General features: G+C 31.4%; 2 protein-coding genes and 1 long non-coding RNA gene across 3 annotated transcripts; 2 read left to right on the top strand and 1 right to left on the bottom strand.

The window, feature by feature from the left end:
- Positions 1-1156: 1156 nt before the first annotated feature.
- LOC11413521 (protein trichome birefringence-like 2) lies at positions 1157-5981 on the top strand. The gene is made up of 5 exons (XM_003613141.4): positions 1157-1872; positions 2919-3111; positions 3202-3392; positions 3781-3939; positions 5259-5981. The coding sequence occupies exons 1-5, from the start codon at positions 1277-1279 to the stop codon at positions 5599-5601; spliced, it is 1482 nt and encodes a 493-aa protein (XP_003613189.1). The 5' UTR covers positions 1157-1276; the 3' UTR covers positions 5602-5981.
- Positions 5982-9043: 3062 nt separating this feature from the next.
- Positions 9044-11661, top strand: LOC112421944 (uncharacterized). Its single transcript, XR_003012323.2, has 2 exons — positions 9044-9266; positions 11128-11661. It is a non-coding gene; the product is annotated as an uncharacterized lncRNA (long non-coding RNA).
- A 4669-nt stretch (positions 11662-16330) lies between these two features.
- Positions 16331-17095, bottom strand: LOC11410656 (F-box protein At2g35280). The gene has a single exon (XM_003613138.1). The coding sequence runs from the start codon at positions 17093-17095 to the stop codon at positions 16331-16333; it is 765 nt and encodes a 254-aa protein (XP_003613186.1).
- Between the last annotated feature and the right edge of the window lie 4086 nt (positions 17096-21181).

The following is a 21181-nucleotide window of genomic DNA, read 5'->3' as shown; positions in this document are numbered from 1 at the left end:
ATAAATCCCACTGTCTGTTTCACATATGTTTGAAATTTGAATGATAAATTAAAGACCGTATACAATACATGCAAGAACTGGCAATTGTTTTATTGTTTGTTAGTTTGAAAAGAACTATACCAATATAAAAAAGAACGAATGACAAAAATTGACAACGATGTAACTAAATTCATGCAACGTCTTTCTTCATCACAAATTGGATAACCATAAAAATTCAAATTTTTCATACAACTATTAACATATGTAATGTATGGCAATTTATTTCAATTTAAATGAAGGAAACAAACAAACAATACGTTAGTAAACATTTTCAAAAAAACTACACGTTAGTAAACGGTCCATTTCAAATTTGTAATTATATAATTTTAAACGTTAAAACCAAAAATCATTGTAAATTTTAACCATTTCTTTCCCAAAATGATATTTCCATGCACCCTCGCTTCCAGGCGCAAGATTCTCAAAACCAACACATGCAGTTTCAAAATTGAAATATATACCGTGTTCAGTTGCAAATTTGTCAAAAAAAAAATCATTAAAATAAAACAAATTTCATTTTTTAACTCATAAATAAAAACAAAATATAATCAAAACAAAAACACTTTGGTGTGATTATTAGAATAGGTATGTATACTTTATACATATATGTATTTTTTTTTAATGTATTCTTGTTGGAATATGTAAATATATTTCTTATTTAATATGTGTCGTTTGTATTTAGTAACTTCTTGATAGTCAAAACTCTTGTATACATTATTTGACGTACTAGATACGAAAGATATTTATATATTCTAATAAAGATACATATTAATTATAAAAAATATAAAAAATAATAAATATTATGTATCAATCATGAGATTCCTGGATTAATTTTTTATTTTCTTTTAGAATCGTATAGTACTATAATCCAATGCATTAAAGGGTTAATCAAAGTATATGAAACCTAGTTGCATGGGCTCAGTGGCAAGGAGCTTCTTTCAAGGACGTATCTGGGGAATATCGGGTTCGATTTTCAGGAGGAATAACGCTTGACCAGTGCGCATGCCTCTACGCATGAGCCGGATTAGTCGTCCACCTTTGGTGAGCCGAAAACCGGTGCGAAAGAATATATATATATATATATATATATATATATATATAATAATATGAAAGAGAAAATTCTCTCAGTTAAACACTCCTACAAAATTGCACACACTTTCACTCACGCGAACACACACACTTTCACAAACCGAAAACACTTTCAATTTTCCAAAACACTTTCACTTCTTCATCTTCTTCAATGGAATGGAACAAGAGAATAACATTCTCAGAACCCTTTTCATCACACAGAACAAAAGTGTTATCTGGTTTCACTTTAGGTCTTGTTGCTTCTCTCCTTTTTCTCTCTCTTCTCTTTCTCAACTCTTCTTCATTCTCTGAATGGCATTTTCCATTCGCCAATTTATCTCCTTCCTCCAACGTTTCAATCACTCCTCTTTTCACAATTCATCAAGAACAATTGAGTAAAATCCCTGAAGTTAATGTTTCAAATCAGGGTTTTGAGAATACCCTTTTGGGGAATTTTAGTGAAAATGGTTATAATGCAAGTTTTCTATCTAACGGGGTTGATAAAGTTGGAAACTTTTCTGCTGGGAAAGGTGAAATTGATGAGAATTTGAGTGGTTCTGTGGCGGTGGAAGAAAATTTGAAAGATGGGAAATTTGATGAAAAGTGTGATATATTTGATGGGAATTGGGTGAGAGATGATTCAAAGCCATATTATGAATTGGGTTCTTGTCCATTTGTGGATAGGGATTTTGATTGTCATCTTAATGGTAGACCTGATTCTGATTATGTTAAGTGGAAATGGAAGCCAAATGGTTGTGATATTCCAAGGTATGTATAATGATTTTGATATGCATGATTGATTAATGTTTTTATTTTTTTGTTGCAAAGTTAGTAATTTTAATGTTGTTAATTTAGGAAAAAAAAAATAACAGTAGAATAGCAAGTTGTGCAGATTCTGTATAATTAAAATAGTTAATTAAGAGAAAAATGGAAATATTGTTACTTTAGAAAATGCTTTATAGTTTAGGAAACAAAGGTATATAATAGGAAGACAAAGAGAATAGTTCTAAATTGCAATAGTTAAAGTTTTAGAGGTCTCTGCAACAGCAATGACCGCAACAGCGGCTAGAACCCGACTTTAGAATCACTTCTTGTGTCAATATCATTGAAGAAGTGATTATTAAGTAATAAAAGACAGATAAACAGTTTGTTCAAAAACAAAAAAAGACAGATAAACAATTAGATATAGGTGTCGAATTTTGAGTTAATGGCACTATAGTCCATGCAGATGTTTCTAATCATGAAAATGATGTGTATGATTCAGTTCATAAATTACAAACTCAATTTTCGCATTACCCCTTACAAGAGGTGAAAGTTAAACAAGTTTGAATAATTTGAAGGACTGAATCATACATTATGTTCATTAATGTTCTAAATTGAGAGTGAGTAACCTTTTGGGGGGGACCACAATGCTTGTTTACTTGTGTAAACCTTCAATAGAATCTTTATTTACATAGTAGCACAATTTTTGACCAAAGTATAAACATGATTCTAAATTAAAAGGAATGTTGTTCGTCTGTCCCCCTCTATTAACCACCATGCGACAAGGAACTAAATTTGAGGTAGAATTGTTTCACCGACATTCCCTTCCCATTAGGCTTTGGCTTAACCTTCAATCTTCAACATCCCTAATTCAAACAAACTCTGTTTTGGAGTGTTAATAATGATCAGTAGGCTGTGCTTTAATGTCATTGTCGGCTTTCAGTCATTTCAACTATAAACAACCAAACAGCGACAATAATTTTAAACCCTAGAATATATGAATGCTATCCTTGTATATTTATATATTATTCCTTATTGACGTCGCCTCGCAGTTTGAATGCAACTGATTTTCTGGAAAAGTTGCGAGGGCAGAGGTTGGTTTTTGTTGGGGATTCACTGAACCGGAACATGTGGGAGTCTATGGTGTGTATCCTACGTCAAAGCATCAATGACAAGAAACGTGTTTATGAAATTTCAGGAAAACATGAATTTAAGAAGAAAGGTGTCTACGCTTTTAGATTTGAGGCAAGCTTCTAGTACATCCTTGCTATTTTTATTCAGAGTATATAACCTATAATGGCATCTCATTGAAATTTTGTTTTTGGTAATTTATAGGATTATAATTGTTCAGTAGATTTTGTGAGTTCACCATTCATTGTTCAAGAGTCGACTTTCAAAGGCGTAAATGGGTCATTTGAGACATTAAGATTGGATTTGATGGACCAGACAACTTCCACGTATCATGATGCTGAGATCATAGTCTTCAATACAGGGCATTGGTGGACCCACGAGAAAACATCTAGGGGGTGAGTATGTGTATAAATATTTCCTTCACATCGTCTGTTTCCATGCTTCAAGTGATATTTGAAGATGGATAAGAATAGAAATTTAGTATGATGTTTGATTCAACTTCCTCCATTCCAAATTATCATGCGTGCACAACTTTTTCATGTTAAATTGTTTTTTCAATCAACATATGAATCTCTTGTCTTCCTCTGCCTTACAGTCAGTTCTCACGGTTTGTAAATTAAATAACAGCTGAATTTTAACATGAAATTTTATTTGAGTTCATGCTTACTGTATTATATCTGTTTACGCTTTTGTTTCACTGGTTTCCTTGTACTTGTTTTGTGATTGTAATAAGCAATTTTGGAAAAAAGGTTTTGATTTTGTTGTCAACCGGTACTGTTACAGAGAAGACTATTATCAAGAAGGCAACCATGTGTACCCAAGACTCAAAGTTCTGGATGCATATACAAGGGCATTGAAAACTTGGGCTAGATGGATTGACAACAATATTGATGCAAATCGAACAAATGTTTTCTTCAGAGGATACTCAGTTACTCATTTCAGGTATTAGTCTTTTATACAACTTCCAAAACCTGATAGAATCTGGACTTGCTATTGTTTTCTTCCTTTACATGGCTCGAAAATTGACTGGTGTTACTTTGTAGCTGGAAATTTATATATTGTTCGAAACTTGGCATGCAAACTGGCCGACCTCCTACCTTTGCCATTGACTATCCCTGAGTTTACTCGCTCTTTTGCAAAAATATTCTTACTTATATATTAATTAATCTGCATGTTTTTTATTGGAAGAACGAGACTATGAACCATATGCAAGGTCAGTTCAAGCATATGACAGCAAAACCCTTACTCTAAACTTCAAAAAATGAATTTTACAAAGATAAATAGGTCTCCAAATAAAGCATTAATCCTATAAATCAAAACCTGTAAAGAAATATTAAAGTATACTGAGGTAGATTAGTGGTGTAACATGTCTCTCACAATTCAGTGGATTGTGAGTTTGAATCTAAGTCCTTGATTTTTCGGCTTAAAACTGAAAGTATTAAAAAGTACAACAAAAGACCTCTTCCAGCGGATTTGAACACAAGCTTATGACATTCATGGCCAAAACCTTTTCTACTACAGATAATGAAATTGGGATTAATGCTTCACATAATTTATATTTAAATATTTTTTCTATTAATGTTGTCTATACCAAAATTTTCTCATTTTAAAAATGCCTCACTTAAAAATTATATTTAGGCCTATAAATATAAGTATAACTGTAATCCGGCCCTGACCATGTGTTAATTTTGTTAAGAGGTATTCTACTTCGATGTCTGAATATTGCACAAGATTGGTTCATCTATTTCCAAAATCCTGAGATATTATCACGAAGTTCTTATTAGCTTAGTTTGAATAATATTAACAGATGACAATCTAGCTTTTGTGATCCGCTTTTGCTCCTATTATAATATTTTGCTGGATGAAATCTCTTTAGCTATTTTTATATGATAGGTCTAATGTTCAACAACATATAATTTTTTTGAGCAAATTCAACATCATATTATTAGAAAAATCAAATCAATATTGTAGGCCTGGCATTCAATATATGATGCTGTATTATTGTCAAATTAATTGGTAACAGGATATCATAGACTCTTTAATATTGTATTTACAGTTTTTGTACCTTAATCAAGAACCCGGTATTTAATATGTGTCCATTGGCAATTTACTGAACCCCTATGTTTAATTCAGATTCTCACATTGGTTATTAAATTCTCCTATGCAAAAATATAAATTGTACATTAACAATAACAATTTTTCCGCACCATATTTATCTGGTATGCCATGTTGAATTCTAACACTGTCTGACATGGTTTCAGAGGTGGGCAATGGAATTCAGGAGGACAGTGCCACAAAGAAACCGAGCCAATATATAAAGGAGACCACTTACGGAAATATCCGTCGAAAATGAGGGCTTTAGATTATGTCATCCCAAAGATGAAAACTCCAGTTATTTATATGAACATAAGTAGGATGACAGATTACAGAAAAGACGCCCATCCATCAATATACAGAATGGAATACAAGACAGAAGCAGAACGAACCACCGCGGAGCAACACCAAGATTGTAGCCATTGGTGCTTACCAGGAGTACCAGATACCTGGAACGAATTACTCTATGCTTCTCTCTTAAAAATTGGTAAAGGGCATTGGAAAAGTTGAGCAGAACTAGTCAATATCTCCGCATACCATGTATCTGGTTCGTTATACACATTCGGTTCAAGTTTCAACGCATGTATATTCCTTGGTTTCCACAAAAGGTTGTCTTTGAGTTATAGTTTGTGCAGATGATTAATTAGAGTGACAAGTTTATATGTATTTTATGTATTCACCTAGTTGCAGACACAATTGTCATGATAATATTAATTACCATGATAGCTGTAGAATTTATTGATCAAAGGCTTGATTTGATTCTTTGCATTAGATTAGTTACAAAAACTCAATGATCAACCAAACTTGTGAGAGAGTGAGTGAGTCCTTTTTATTATCTTAATGTTTACTTACCATTCTCTATCATTCAGACAATCTTATTTTATTTATCATTCTCTTCTCAAGTCTCATCTACTCTCACAAACTCACCAAAGTTAGAAATACATTTTCACTTTCTGTCTATCATTCTATCATTCTCTTTACTATCATTCTATCTCATCCAGACAATCTTATTTTATTCATCATTCTCTCTTCTATACACTTACAAGATAGAATAGCTGATACCTCGTTAACTAGGCCATTACTATAATTGTAACCAATGATTGATACTACTTTAACAAGCCAATAAACGAGTCGAAAGCAGACTCTTGCGAGTGCTACCATTTGACCTTGACATCTTCATTATATATTGTGATTTTGGTGCTTCATTATTTGGACTACCAAATTGGTTAACTTAATGAAATTTAGGGAGGCAAAGTGAAAAGTGGCATTGGTTGTTTTGACTATTATTCAGTTCAACCTGAATAATGCTTAACTCTAAGCTAATATATATGGTGACCTTGGTGGACAACTACTTGCATCAGACGGCTCGTTGTGGTATAGTATTCACCTAAACTGTGACTGCATTTTTAAGGATCGAATGCACCGCCTTGGTTAAACGACAAGAGTGGCGAAACACTCATGCCAGCAACCTTGGATCAAATAATGTATATTTTTAACATGACTAATACAACCTTATTTATATCAACTATTGAATAATAGGGTAAAACATTACCCAAGTTTTATGAGTCCATATTACTCGTGTGACATGAAACATTCTTTAACTTCTCATAAGATCATAATAACTCTTAACACAAACAAACAAGCATACATTCATGTGGAAAAAGAGAACAACACAGAAGAAAAGGAACATGAATTAATGATAACAGTTACCTACCTTACTCATCTGCAGAAACTGAAACAAGAACAGACTCTAGTCAGCTGCAAATTGAGTGAATTGAAGTACATCATAAAGTTGGCAATTTCTCAAAGGAAGACAACACCATCTTTATGTTTATTATTACATTCTACTGCAAGAAAATAACTATAACAATCTACGAAGCACAAACACAGGCACGGGACGCGCCTTCAATCTAAAGTGTCAGTGCTACATAGATAGAGTGATTGATACATAGCCATTAAGACTCCAAAAAGGAATCCATTGCCTTTTTGTGACTTGCCGGTTTGCCATGCTATAACAAAAGCTTCTGATCCTTTGGAGAAAAATGCTTAATTATTTGCTTCTGCTACTCAGAAAAAAGCATAATCCCTTTGTGATATGAGAAGCCAAAAGCTAAAGCACAAAGCAAACTGTTTAGGAAAATGGAGGGAGAGTGTGTAGGGTTTTTGTTTAATACCCTCTCACACTTCTCTCCATGTTTGTTTTAAGAACCATGGATTGATTTTTGCCAACAAAGAAGCTTCATCCTTATTACAAACAAGATTCAAGTCTTGATGGATTGGTTTAGAGGATGCTTAAAGGGCTCCACATAGAAAGGTAGTGGGGAAGTTGGTGTCTCTGATCATTGTTTTAAATACTTGTGATGGTTGAGAAGTATATATGAAAGTGGTGTGTGTATCATTCTTTTTCATTATCTAAAATGACTATTTAACACCATCAAAAGTTGCAATGTATAAGCACTCACATAAAAGAAAATAGTACTACTGTGTGTCCATTAAAATAATTATAATGGATAAAGATGTTTGTTTGATTAATTCAATCTTAATCTCAACCTAATGGCCTAACCTTTTTTGATATCAATCTCATCATAGCCAAGATATACCTAACCTAGTTGGTTGGATTTGTTACCCTTTTATTTATCTTCGAACCGTTTACATGAGAATAAAGTTACATGCGAGCATTTATCGACTTTGTTGATAATTAATTTTTGATAAGAAATTTCGCTAACAATCTTTAGTAGGATCTTCTCTTTTACTAGCATTTTTTATCCACAAAATTTGAACATAATGTTGGTGATCTATAATCTAATTTCTAATTTGATTAACTATTTTTTCACCATTTAAGATGAACTAATTTTATATGTTTATATTGAATTTGAGCTTTCTATTTTTTATTTTTTTTGAACAAAATGAGATGTATATCTTGTCCTTGCCAAACTGCAGTCCTCCACAAAAAAAGACAGTAAACTAAATATTATATTTGGTCATAAAGGCAATTTAGGGACATATAAAATGAATTAGTGAATCATGCCAATCTTCCATAGAAGAGACATCTAATTGAAATTTTGTATCATGACTCATAAAAGGGTATAAATATGAAGGTCAACATAAACTTTAAACATGGGTTCCCACACTTTACTTTTTCATCTATGCTTGACCTTTGATAATCGGAGGCTTTTATTGCATAGTGGATCCACTCACTATAAGACTCTATCCCCACCACCTCTCTTCCAACAATAATTATATATCTTGTTGAATCTATTTAATAAACCTCTTTATTAGATTTCTATTACAAAAAAACAAAAAAACCTCTTTATTATAAGAAGTTTTTTCTTTTATTTTTGATACACAAATTTTGGTGTTTAATTTGTTAAGATAGAGAAAAAAAATTCATGGCACAAAATAGAAGTCAATTTAATGAAATTAGAACCCAAATCGTTTGATCTTCATCCAATGATCAAGAGATTTTGCTGCTTGTTTTCTTTCATGACACGAAATTCAGGTCACTGCACTAACATTTACTCTTTCCATTTCAAATGATTAGACATCAAGAGAAATTCTTAATACAACAACTCTTTTTTCAATTCTTAATTGTCCAATAATTTTACTCTCTCCAATCAGAAATTTTAGCAAAACTTTTTACATTGAAAATGTATAACAATAAAGCTCTTTTTTTTACATCTTTTCAAAACACAAGGGTTTAAATTCTAAAAGCTCAAAATCTATAAACTTTACCTCTCTAGGAGCCATACTCGTTTAAGTTAGCTATTGATTATTTCCTATCATATATGCTCTCCTTTCACATTTCTAGGAGCCATTTTTTTTTAATAAAAATAATAATTCTAGGAGCCATTTTTTTTAATAAAAATAATAATTCTAGGAGCCATTTTTTTTAATAAAAATAATAATTCTAGGAGCCATTAGTTTTAACTTTTATTTTTTTGAAAGAGTAATTCATCAGCATCAAGAAGTAAAGCTCTCTATTTTTTTAGTCAGAAAAAAGTAGTAGTCAATAGCTTGCAATTACCTTCAAGAGTCATTGCTCTTTCTCTAGCCGGCTGTAGGAATAAACCAAAACTCCTCTAAGGACCTTTATGTGTTACGAAAAATTATAGTGATCTTCTTCTCAGATATGCACACAATCATAGTAGCTAGACTATCCATTATTCAAGCTTTAGGTTTGCCTCTTCTTTAAGCAAGAAAACAAAATATATATCATCTTTTTTGTTCCCTTTTCGAATCTCACTTTATTGTTCCATTATCAATTAATATTTTTATATTTGGGCATCACATGTTACTTTGGAGAACAATTTCTAAAAATTAAATGCGACTATAATAAATGACAAAACTCTTTTAATTTTTTTTTGATGTGGTTGCATTTTTATTGTTAAGTTCAATCCTAAGATCGTTAGTAAAGTCTAAAGTGATTTAAACGATTTCATCGAAATGCATTCAATTAGCTTTCTATAACTCCTCCGTTCTATTGTGAATGTCACATTTGAAGAAGAAAAAAAAATCTACAATAAGTGTCATTTTTAATGTATTTTTTTATGAAACTAGTTTTCATTGTAATTAATATTAACTTTTTTTTTCTTTCTCTTATATCATTTATTTAATATTATGTGCAGATAAGGTTAATTTGGTAAAAAAAAATCATTTATTATTTTCCCCTAATTTGTACAAAATAATTAATCAAAGATGAGACTCATAAAAAAAATTGAAGAGTGTGTATTAGTATTACTTTTGTAGCCTCCTCATATTAATCAAATAATTTCTTTTTCTTCACTTTTCTTTGTGGCGATCGGTTTTTTAGTCAAACCAACTCACCGAAATAGATATTAAAGACAATCGAACTGAGATTTTTAAGAGAAGTATACTCCAAGATTTTAAACCAACATCATCCAATCAAACTTAAGTGGGTTCTTTGTGACAATTGTTATTAAATAACAAAGCCATTAAATTAACTTGGTCAGGGATGGGAAAATTAATAAATCAAATAAGAGTCTAAGATGAACTAAAGAGTTAGGATAAGTAAATGGAAAAGTCAACTCTAGTTTTCTGAAAAGAACCTTTGATTCCTCTTGTTGCAAAAGTTTTTAAATGTTTATTAGAATCGATCATTGTTGTCCACCACTTTCAATTGTACAAAGGAGGATCAACGGAAAATTTTGTGGTCCTAAGTTGATTCCAATTTGCAATCAAGTTTTGGGTCCCTTATAATCCAAAATTTCCACATTTTACTGTTAATTCAGTTTAATTTACTTTCAAACATGGTTATTTTCTGATTAGTTATCATCTTTGTAATAATTATAAATATGGTCCCTCCACTTTCCACGTGCCATTTGAAGCCATAGGAAATTTGAATTTTCCATGATGTGGTTTAACAATTTTGAATGGAACTTATGGGGTCCTTGTTCTCATTATTTTTGGTCCAACAAACAAGATCAAATCTCACTTTTGTGTTATTTGTATTTTAATTCTTCGGTGCTATATTTTTCATATATGATTTTTTTTTTCTAAGCAGAGAGAATGACATATATGAATCAGTCACATAGACGGATCCAGAAACATATTATACGAGGAGCCAAAATGATAACTAATATACTAGTAGTATAATACTTATTTATTTATTTATTTATTTATTTTTTATGGTAGTCTTCACATACACAAGCAGAAACTATTTTTTTTTAAAGATATGAACCACATTTTATGATTTGTTTCTTTCAACTTATTTTTTTTTAGAAATGCTAACATGTGTCCTTAAGACACATATTAAAGATTCTATTAGTAGCCATTATCTATTAAAAATTGTGCAAATTTATTTCAACAAAAATTAAACATTGGTTTTTCTCAGTAAATATTTTCTATTAATATAAACATGACCATTTTTCCTTTAATTTTTTTTTTTAGAGAAATGACCATTTTTCCTTTAGTTTTTGTTATAGATTTCATCCACCAAAGATAATTTTATTTTAGACCTTATTCAATCCAATATTAAATATAAACACATATCCTAACAAAAATTTCATTGCTTCTTAGATGAAGGCTCATTTGAAAAGCAACACTATTTATCGTGAAAGAAAGTGATCACTATCATAAAAAGAGAATGAGCATTGCTATTTTACGAGACTGACAATTTACGAAGCTTATCGCGAAGTGCAGCAACCATTAGATTCTTATTTGGTGGAAAACATAAGTGGTGGGATGCAAAAGAGAGTTTTCCGCTACGGTCACTTAATATTCATATAACCGTTCGTGATTAATTTGGTATGTAAACTTTTGCTACAAGTAGCATTAGCCAAAGAGAAAAGAGCATTGCTATTTCTCGAGGCTAACAATTCACAAAGCTTATCATGAAGTGCTCCAACCATTAGATTCTTATTTGGTGGAAAACACAACTGGTGGATGCAAAAGAGAGTTTTCCGTTACAGTCACTTAATATTCATATAATGGTTCGTGATTAATTCGATATGTAAACTTTCGCTACAAGTAGCATTAGCCAAAGAGAAAGAGCATTGTCATTTCTCTAGACTGACAATTCACGAAGCTTATTACGAAGTGCTCCAACCATTAGATTCTTATTTGGTGGAAAACACAGGTGATGGGATGCAAAAGAGAGTTTTATGCTACATTCACGTAATATTCATATAATGGTTCTTGATTAATTCGCTATATAAACTTTCGCTACAAGTAACATTAGCCAAAGAGAAAAGAGCATTATTATTTCGAGAGATTGACAATTCATGAAGTACTTCAACCATTAGATTCTTATTTGGTGGAAAACACAAGCGGTGGGATGCAAAAGAGAGTCTTTCGCTAAAATCACTTAATATTCATATAAAGGTTTGTGATTAATTCGCTATGTAAACTTTCGCTACAACTAGCATTAGCCAAAGAAAAAATAGCATTGCCGTTTCTCGAGTGTGACAATTCACGAAGCTTATCACGAAGTGCTCCAACTATTAGATTCTTATTTGATGGAAAACACAAGCAGTGGGATGCAAAAGAGAGTTTTTCGCTAGTCACTTAATATTCATATCACGGTTCGTGATTAATTTGCTATGTAAAATTTCGCTTTTAGTAGCATTAGCCAAAGAGAAAAGAGCATTGCTATTTCTTGAGATTGACAATTCACGAAGCTTATCACGAAGTGCTCCAACCATTAAATTCTTATTTGGTATAAACACAAGCGGTGGGATGCAAAAGAGAGTTTTCCGCTACGGTCACTTAATATTCATATAACGGTTCGTGATTAATTCGCTATGTAAACTTTCGCTACAAGCAACATTATCCAAAGAGAAAAGAGCATTGCTATTTCTTGAGACTGACAATTCACGAAGCTTATTACTACGATGTCCTCCAACCATTAGATTCATATATTTCGAAGGCTTTATTGTTTGCCTTATACATATGAAACTTGATTAACAAAACATGCCATTTATTTTGACTCTCTTCTTATAAAGCCTTCAGTGTCATATTATGTGCGTGTTTCAAAAGTGGAACCAATATCATGGCCATCAACTTTGTTTTGCATTGCTTGAGCTTTGCAGTTCTATGACATGTATGAGCAACCTTATAACTATCAATTTAAAAATTACTTTGTGATGCAGACTTACTAAATCTCATATGGAATATGGACACTCAATCGTGCACTTAACAACAATTTTTTTCCTCTCATTCTTCTTAAGGAAAACATTCTTCATATATTCCAAAATATATTCTTTCATAGATGTTTAACTAACTCAACATTTTCAAATATTTTTCCTACATGATACCTAACTTGCTCATCATTTTCGGACAACTTAAACTTACGAAAATTTCTCTTACTAATTTCATCTTTAGAAGAGATTGGGGTTTCTAGATTTTCCTAGTCTCTTTTTTTATCTTCAAAATAAGACACAATTGTTGCAACAAGGTTCCTTGATGATTCAACACCTTCCAAATCAATCTAACCTTCTTAAATTGGTAGAGCAAGAGTTGAATTCAAAGTCTGGTCTGGCAAGAGAGATGTCCATTATGAATCTTCATCATACACACTATCATTAAGGACAATCATCAACTTCAGCACAACCTTTCCCTTCCACTTCTTCTTCAACATCACTATCATACCTATTGTCAAGGCCATCTACATCAGGACTCAGGAGTTTCCACATAAAACTCAGCAAATTTTTTACCACTATCATACCTATTGCTCAAGTGCATTAATGTTGTAATCAAGAGTTCCGCCAACAACTTTAAATTCATAAATATCTACTTTACAATATACAAAGCAAGACAAAGCTAAACACAAATTATCTTACTTTGATATATTTGAGACATTCTTGTCAGGAATTCTTTTTGGGGGCCATGTATTGTCTGTTGCGACCAAAACTTCCCATTCCACCATACTTCTTCGTAGTCGCACCATCATCAACTCACTAGATGCCTTTTCTAAGAATCGTTATGGTCTTATGGAAGGAGGAGGCTTCGAGAGCAGCGAACGGTGGAAATGTTGTATCCCTAGAAGACGAGGGGTTAAACTCACGTGACATTTATTTATGGGGAAATGTTAATTTGTGCCCTTAAGACATAAGTTAATAAGTAAAATATAGAAATAGTTTATCGAAATGTGTGCATTACATTGAATATTTAACTTTTTAATGAATTGAATGCACAAAATTTTAGTAAATATTTTTTCTTTTGAGTTTCTTAACATGTTCCGTAAGGGCACAAGTTAGCATGACCCTTATTTATTTCATTTATAAATAGGTAATTTCTATGGTACACTCGATAATTTTGAGTGTATCGGTACACCTGTGTATTTAAATGAATAGTTTAATGATTTATTTTCTTTAGAAAAAAATATTTTCTATCATTTATAATTATAATAATTATATTTTATTTTTCAAAAGTGTCGGCAAAGCAAAATTCAAATTTTTTTAATTTTTATTACTCATAATAGTGAATATTGATTATTTTTTTCAATAAAATGTTAAAAAATTTAGTATAATTCTTATAAAAAATGAAATGATGTTTTTTCTTATGAGATAATATTTTCTAAAATATAAAAGTCGATAAATATCTTTTTATCACATAAAAATTATCGTTAACTTATAGATTTATGAAATAGGTGTACTGGTACACCTTAATTGAAGGGTGTGCCATAGAAACTTCCTTATAAATATGTAACGTTTTTATATTAAAATCAGATACACACATGACGTCTTCCTCACTTAAGTCAGGTGTCACATATGTGTTGGCAAAGTCAAATAAGCTTTTGCATAGTGAGTGACATAATTCATGAACCAACTTGATTTTTAATGAATAATTTAGGGATTGATTTGACAATGTAACAATTTGTAATGACTTTCGTTTAAAAAAAAATCCAAAAAAAAAAAATTTAAAAGTTTTCGATCAAATTCGTCCTTTTACACATGGAAGCTGACTTGGAACTCCACGTCAGCGCTTAACGTGACACGTCACCACTTTTAACGGCAAGACTTTACAGAGGGTCTAAATTGATTAACATTCGTAAAATTAATGATGTATTGGCTATTTCGAAAAATTTGGGGATGAAATTGACCGATACGTACAAATTTGAGACGAAATAGCCTATTCACTCAATTTTATACCTAAATGTGTTTTTCATTAATGTAAAGATAAAGATATCTAAAAGTGTTTTACATTTATGCTAAGATAAAGATAAAGATAGGTTATTTACGGTTGATTTTGAAATTTGAGCTAAATTGTTGTAATTGGGATAACTCTGAGTTCATTCTCTTTATCATCCATGGTTATGTCATTGGGAAAATTAAACCGATTATTTTCTTTATGAACTAAGCTGCAAGCCGAAGTAATGCAAATCAAAACATAACATTATATAAACTCAAGAGAACAAACAAGAGCAGCCATAACATTGAGCCATGTTAAATATAGTTTGCATTCCTAACCTAGGTCCTGGATGCAATACTCTGATGGATATGTATATGCAGTGTGAGTCTGTGACCGATGCAAAACGGTTGTTTGATGAGATTCCTGAAAAGGACATTGCTTCTTGGACAGTATGATAAGTGGATTAGTGCAATGCCAATCTCCACAAGAATCACTTGATTTGTTCTGGGAAATATTGAGTTCATGTTTTGAGCTTGACGGGGTTATACTAACCAATGTCCTTTCTAAATGTGCTAGTCTTGGGCTACTTGATTATGGAAGATGTGTTCATGAATACATTTATCTGAATATTTTCCAACGTGCAATTTATTATTTTAAAGATGAGAATTTTTTGTATGAGTTTAGTCTATAAACGCTCAGTCTTCATAAGCTTAACTCAGTTGGTAAGTACAATATATAATATATGTAAGGTCTGGGGTTTAAACCCTAGCCACCCAAAAATAATCTATAAAAGCTTTGTAATCTAAATCAATTACACATAGACATGAAATAAGGTATTTTTCACCAACCCCCTCTTTCTTGTTCACCTCAGACACCGACATGGCTAAGGAATATGAAGCACTGACACGACACAAACACCGACACGCCGACACGAGTAATAATTTGATGAAATGATATAATTCAGTGTAATTATAGGTTCGTGTCAGTGTCGGACGCCGACGCGTGTCCGTGCTTCATAGGTTAAGGATACGTGAATAAGAGATTTATCATGAATAATACTATTTATAAATAATTTTGATATAGAAATCAATTGACAATACAAACTCTTTTGTTATTTGAGAAGCCAACTAATTACCAGAAATCCGTTGGAAGCTATACCTAAAAAAATTGCACAACACATATTTAATCCTAAAAGTTAGCAAAAATATATCAGCATAACCTAATTTTCGTTGAGCTTTTCTTGGAACAAAAATTTGTTACATTGACGTAAAATATATCAACATAATCTAATTTTGGTTGAGCTTTTCTTGGAACAAAAATTTTGTTACATTGACGTATTTTGTGTTTCTACAATTTAGGATAAAACGTGAAGAATTGATATACAGAGGAAGAATAAATCACTTGAACAAAGAATAATAACTGAACTTTTTTTTTAAGGAAATAATAACGAAACTTGAATGAAAACCAGTTGAACAAGGAATAATAACTGAACTTTAATTTGAGTTTGTACATTGTTAATATCGAATCTAAAACAAGAGAAATATAAAACAACTTCAAAATAGAATAATATCTACACTTGAACTAATATATTTGAGTTTCTACGATGTCTTTTCCTATTCTCAATCTGACCTAGTTCATGTACTTTCCATACTTAGACGTGAAACATCTTACAAAATAAACTCAATTCATAATTTCCGTCGCAATATTTGCATGAAACACCAACATCTTCATTATCAAATTCATCAACAGACCATGTTGAATGATTCTTCACCACCTTCATTGTCCCACGGCTCTGACATGTGCTAGAACAACACAAAGACACTGCTTGATTTTGAACCACCACATGATTTTTCACCCACATGCTTTGAATAAAAGACTTCACCCTCTTCCTTGTAATACTAATGCATGTGGAATTTTTCAATTCACCAAAGAGATCATAACCAAGTTTTCTTCCTTCTTCGTCTTCACAATTAGCCATCAAAAGCATAGAATAAACATATTTCGCATCATGATGACCCTCTAATGCAGCCTTCTTCAAATTCTCAAAACCTAAATTATTCAACATCGAAGTACTAAAATATTGCTCCATTCCTTCACGATAAAGAATCTCCAAATTACCACTTTCCCTACAACGTCTCAAGAACGAGGTTTCTTTTTCTTCGGTGAACCATGGAAGTGGAATTAATGCAAACTTATCCAAAGATGCATGTTGATACACGAAACGGTCTTCTGAAGCACTGAGAAATTCTTTGCAACTCAATTTTATTTTGTATAAATCAACCATTGAACCTGAAGCAACTTTTCCCACAATATCAACCAATAAGTCATTTGGAAAAGCTTTTACTATGCTTATTGGTGCATCGTTTTTGTGCCTTTTGAATTTATTGATTTCTTTCTTTGCTCTTAACAAAGCCATAGAACAAAACCCTAGATTCTACGTGTTGAAGTTTGTTGATAACAAAAAGAGAAGAGAAACCAAACAAAGGCTTGAAAGTATGGTTTATTAAATTAAGCATCGCTTCTATATATAGTGGACAATCCTGATTAAAGAAGATTGTGCCGCATGTAAACATAAAAAATATTCAATCTTATAAGATACTTTAAACGATCTTTTTTTGTTACAAGTAACAAACTATGCTATATTAATTAGTAGACCATGATAAGGAGAAAAACTAATTCTGTAGAAAAAAGTGCGAAAAGTTGATTTGGAGTTTTTTAAGAAGATAGTGCGATTCTCATTAAAAAATTAAATCCAAAAAGATTAGGTTATAAAAAAAAAAAATCTGATTTATTATTTTTGTCGTACACATGTTAATATATGGATATTTTTATATAAGTATATATCTTTTGAAACAATTTCAAACGATATATATAAATTTTATTTAAATCTAAAATTATATCTTTGATTTTATTTAAGTCCAAAATATATCCATTGAAACAATTTTAAAATTATATCTTTTATTTTATTTGAGTCTAAAATATATATTTTAAAACAATTTTAAAACCATATATTTGAATTTTATTTAAAGCATAAATTATATCTTTTGAAACAATTTCAATATTCAACTTTTGATTTTATTTGAATCCAAAATATATTTCTTGACACAAACATGTACACACACTAATGAATATCAGACACAACATTGACATATAGACACATTGATAATAATCATGATAATAGATTAATTAAATAAAAGTCATTGATATATGTTTCAATGTCGTTTAAGTGTATTACATTGTAAACATTGCCGATATATTCACACATAGTACAACACAAACTTAAAAACATTATCTACCCTTAGCCTAAGGACAAAAGAAGGAAACAAATATGCAAAACTACCTGCATGAGAAAAAAAAATACCATGCAGAAGACCGTAAAGTAAGAATAAGCACAATTGCACCACACCAGAACCGTATAAGTGTCACACCAAAACCAAACCACCTTGTAATTACTACATCCGTCCTTATATATAAAACCATTTTGTTAAAATCAAGGGATTTAATTAGAAAGTGAATATTTGTATTAAAGTTGTTTGTAATCACAATTGTTTTTACAATTTTATCCTTAAGAGAGAGTTAGTTTATGTTTTGCATATGTTATTCATTGTTGATTGAAGAAAAATATGTATAATAAGTAGGGGTATGTATGTAAAGAAATAATTAATGTAGTTGGAAATAACAAAGAAGTCTTATGAAAAGGGACAAAAAAAATTCTCAAAAATATCTTATAATTAGGGACGGAGGTAGTATATAAAAAAATAGATATTAATGTTTATATACTAAAAAAGATCGCTATTTTCCCTCTTTTACTGTCTAATATTAATGTTTCTATAGAGATGTTGTGAAATCTAATTTATTAAGTGTTGTCTTTGAAAATTGTGTCGTACTCCCTACGTTTCAAAATATAAGTAAATTTTTTTTTTAGATTCATTCAATTAATGATGTATGTGGTTCATAATATGGACCACATACATCATTAATTGAATGAATCTAAAAAATAAAATTTGCTTATATTTAGAAACGGAGGGAGTATCAACTATCAGACGGGATAAAGGAGCGTTAGTCGGAGATTTTTTGTTCATATTCTTGTTCTAGTATGGTTTAAAGTTACTACCTCCGTCCCTAATTATAAGACCTTTTTGAAGAAAAAAAAATTGTCCCTTTTTATAAGACTCCTTTGTTATTTTCAATTACATTAATTATTTCTTTACATATATGCCCCTACTTATTATACATATTTTTCTTCAATCAACAATGAATAGCATATGGAAAACATAAACTAACTCTCTCTTAAGGATAAAATTGTTAAAATAATTGTGATTATAAACAACTTTAATACAAATATCCACCTTCTTAATTCCCGTGATTTTAACAAAATGGTCTTATATATAGGAACGAAGGTAGTAATAATTTAGATATGATTAAACATGTTTAAAAACTGGTTAATTACTTACATGCGGAAACCCATAAGTTCTAGTTCAATTGGCAAAAATGTTGAAATTGTTAGGTTGTATGTCATCACCGGGGTTCGAACCCTAACACCTCCACACAGGGCCGTTTCCGACAATTCAGAGGCCCAGTTACAGACTTGACACAATTTTCATTTAAAAAGAATTGAAAAAAAAAATCCAACACTATTTATGGTGACAAACAATTAAGTTGTAGTTCAATATATGAGCAATGATTCAAACATAACTTTTACCTACATAAAAATAGACATTTACTCATGAATAATGCATAATTGACAGTAAAATTGATGCATTTTAGAACTTTACCTATGGAAAATTGACATTTAGGCTTTGTTTGGAGGGGAATGGAAGGGAAGGCTTGGGAAAAAAGGAATGACCAAGTGGACGAAATAGAGGAAAATGGGAGGGGAGGGCTTTGGAGGGTTAACTTTTCTTTATAATACTAAACCCTCCTCATTTGGGAGAACTAAAAAATTATATTGGAGTAGGGTTTTGGAGGGTTTATATGAATTCTTCAAATTTAATCTAAGTTGTTATATTATTTTTAAAATTAAATATATAGTAATCATATGCATTAATTTATCATTCTCTAAAAAACAACTCTTTTAAATTTTTTGAAAGATTTCTCCATTTTCCCTCATATTTTCCACCCCTCAAAGCCTTTCCGTTCCCCTCCCGCTCCAAACTCACAAACAAAGCCTTAGTGATGGATTTTGTTCGTAGGTACAAGTTTGTTTTTTTTTTTTTTTTTTTCAAATTTAGAGGGCCCCCTGAAGGTGAAGCCTTGTGCCAAGGGCCTTGTTGCACTTGGCAGGGCCGGCCCTGCCTCCACATTTTGTGTGTGTGAGTTTATTATGATTTTGTCATTTCATCTATCCACGAAAAACATATACACGCGGATCTTCTCTTTTCTTCTGTTTTTAAGTTCTAAATACAAGTTGACATATCTAAGGGAGAAATATTTGATAAAAACAACTTACACTTAAAAGGGTACACCCTACAAATACAAGCACACTACTAACATTACGTTATTTCGCAGACTCCATTGCAACTATTGTGAAGGGTATGAGATGGATTTGTCACAAAGAAAACACAGAGTATGGTGTCGAGAAAGAGAAGGTATTGATATGCCAAAAAAAGTTGTGGGAGCCATCCAACTCTGGATCAAAAAATATCTATTCCTTCTTATTATATAATATACGAACGCCAAGAATCAATTATCAATTTTTTTTTTTGTGAAGAAACTAAAATGAATTATATTAAACTTCCCAAGCACAAGGAGTGCTAAAGGATCACTAAACGGTCACAAAAGTCTAACAACAGAAACATAGTGTTGGAACAAAATGTGTTTCACAATGAACCTTATTAAGTTTTGATGATAACAAGGTATTAAAAATTGTCAATTGGTTATTACTAATAATTGTTCAAGTGTACAGGACCAAAGGCTACTCAAGTTATTTCAATAGGTCTTGGAAGAACAATGGAAAGAAAAAAGAAATTCTGAGCATCTGAAGAAAACTGCTCCTGAAGCTAAACTGCTCCTGAAGAGATGACGTCATCAGAAGCAGAAAGTCATCAGAAGCAAAAGTTTTCATCAGAAGCAATATCTTCACCAGAAGCTACATTTGATCCTTTAATCAAACTGAAGATTCAAAGTAGCTGATTCTCAATTCAGTCTTATCAAAGAAGAACGAAGAATTGAAAGGGAGGTATCAACGGATATATGGATAGCACTGAGCTCTTGTCTCTCGTTAATAGAGTTGACAAAGTACAAGTGTACAACCACTACCTCCACTACTCTGTTTTCTGTCTACGCTACAAGACAAAACAACAGCCATGCCTGCAGAATTTGTACACTCAAGATGGGAATGAATTTGAAGTTTATTCTTCAAAGGACTACACCCAAATCAGGCAAAGGATCACTGGTGGATAATCAAAGGATTTCAAACGACTCTTTAGACGTGCTGATTATCTCAACGTCTCTTTCACACCTCTATATAAAGGAATGAAGACTTGAAGATTTGAGACAGAGA

This window comes from Medicago truncatula, chromosome 5 (genome assembly GCF_003473485.1).
Source record: "Medicago truncatula cultivar Jemalong A17 chromosome 5, MtrunA17r5.0-ANR, whole genome shotgun sequence".
NCBI lineage: Eukaryota > Viridiplantae > Streptophyta > Magnoliopsida > Fabales > Fabaceae > Medicago > Medicago truncatula.
This window is presented reverse-complemented; position numbering and strand designations above follow the sequence as displayed.

Bases quoted from the DNA above. Each gene is read 5' to 3' on its own strand.
- LOC11413521 (XM_003613141.4), top strand. From the start codon at position 1,277: ATGGAATGGAACAAGAGAATAACATTCTCAGAACCCTTTTCATCACAC. The intron at 3,112-3,201 runs GCAAGCTTCTAG...GGTAATTTATAG, and splicing joins TCTACGCTTTTAGATTTGAG to GATTATAATTGTTCAGTAGA. The intron at 3,940-5,258 runs GTATTAGTCTTT...ACATGGTTTCAG, and splicing joins TACTCAGTTACTCATTTCAG to AGGTGGGCAATGGAATTCAG.
- LOC11410656 (XM_003613138.1), bottom strand. From the start codon at position 17,095: ATGGCTTTGTTAAGAGCAAAGAAAGAAATCAATAAATTCAAAAGGCAC.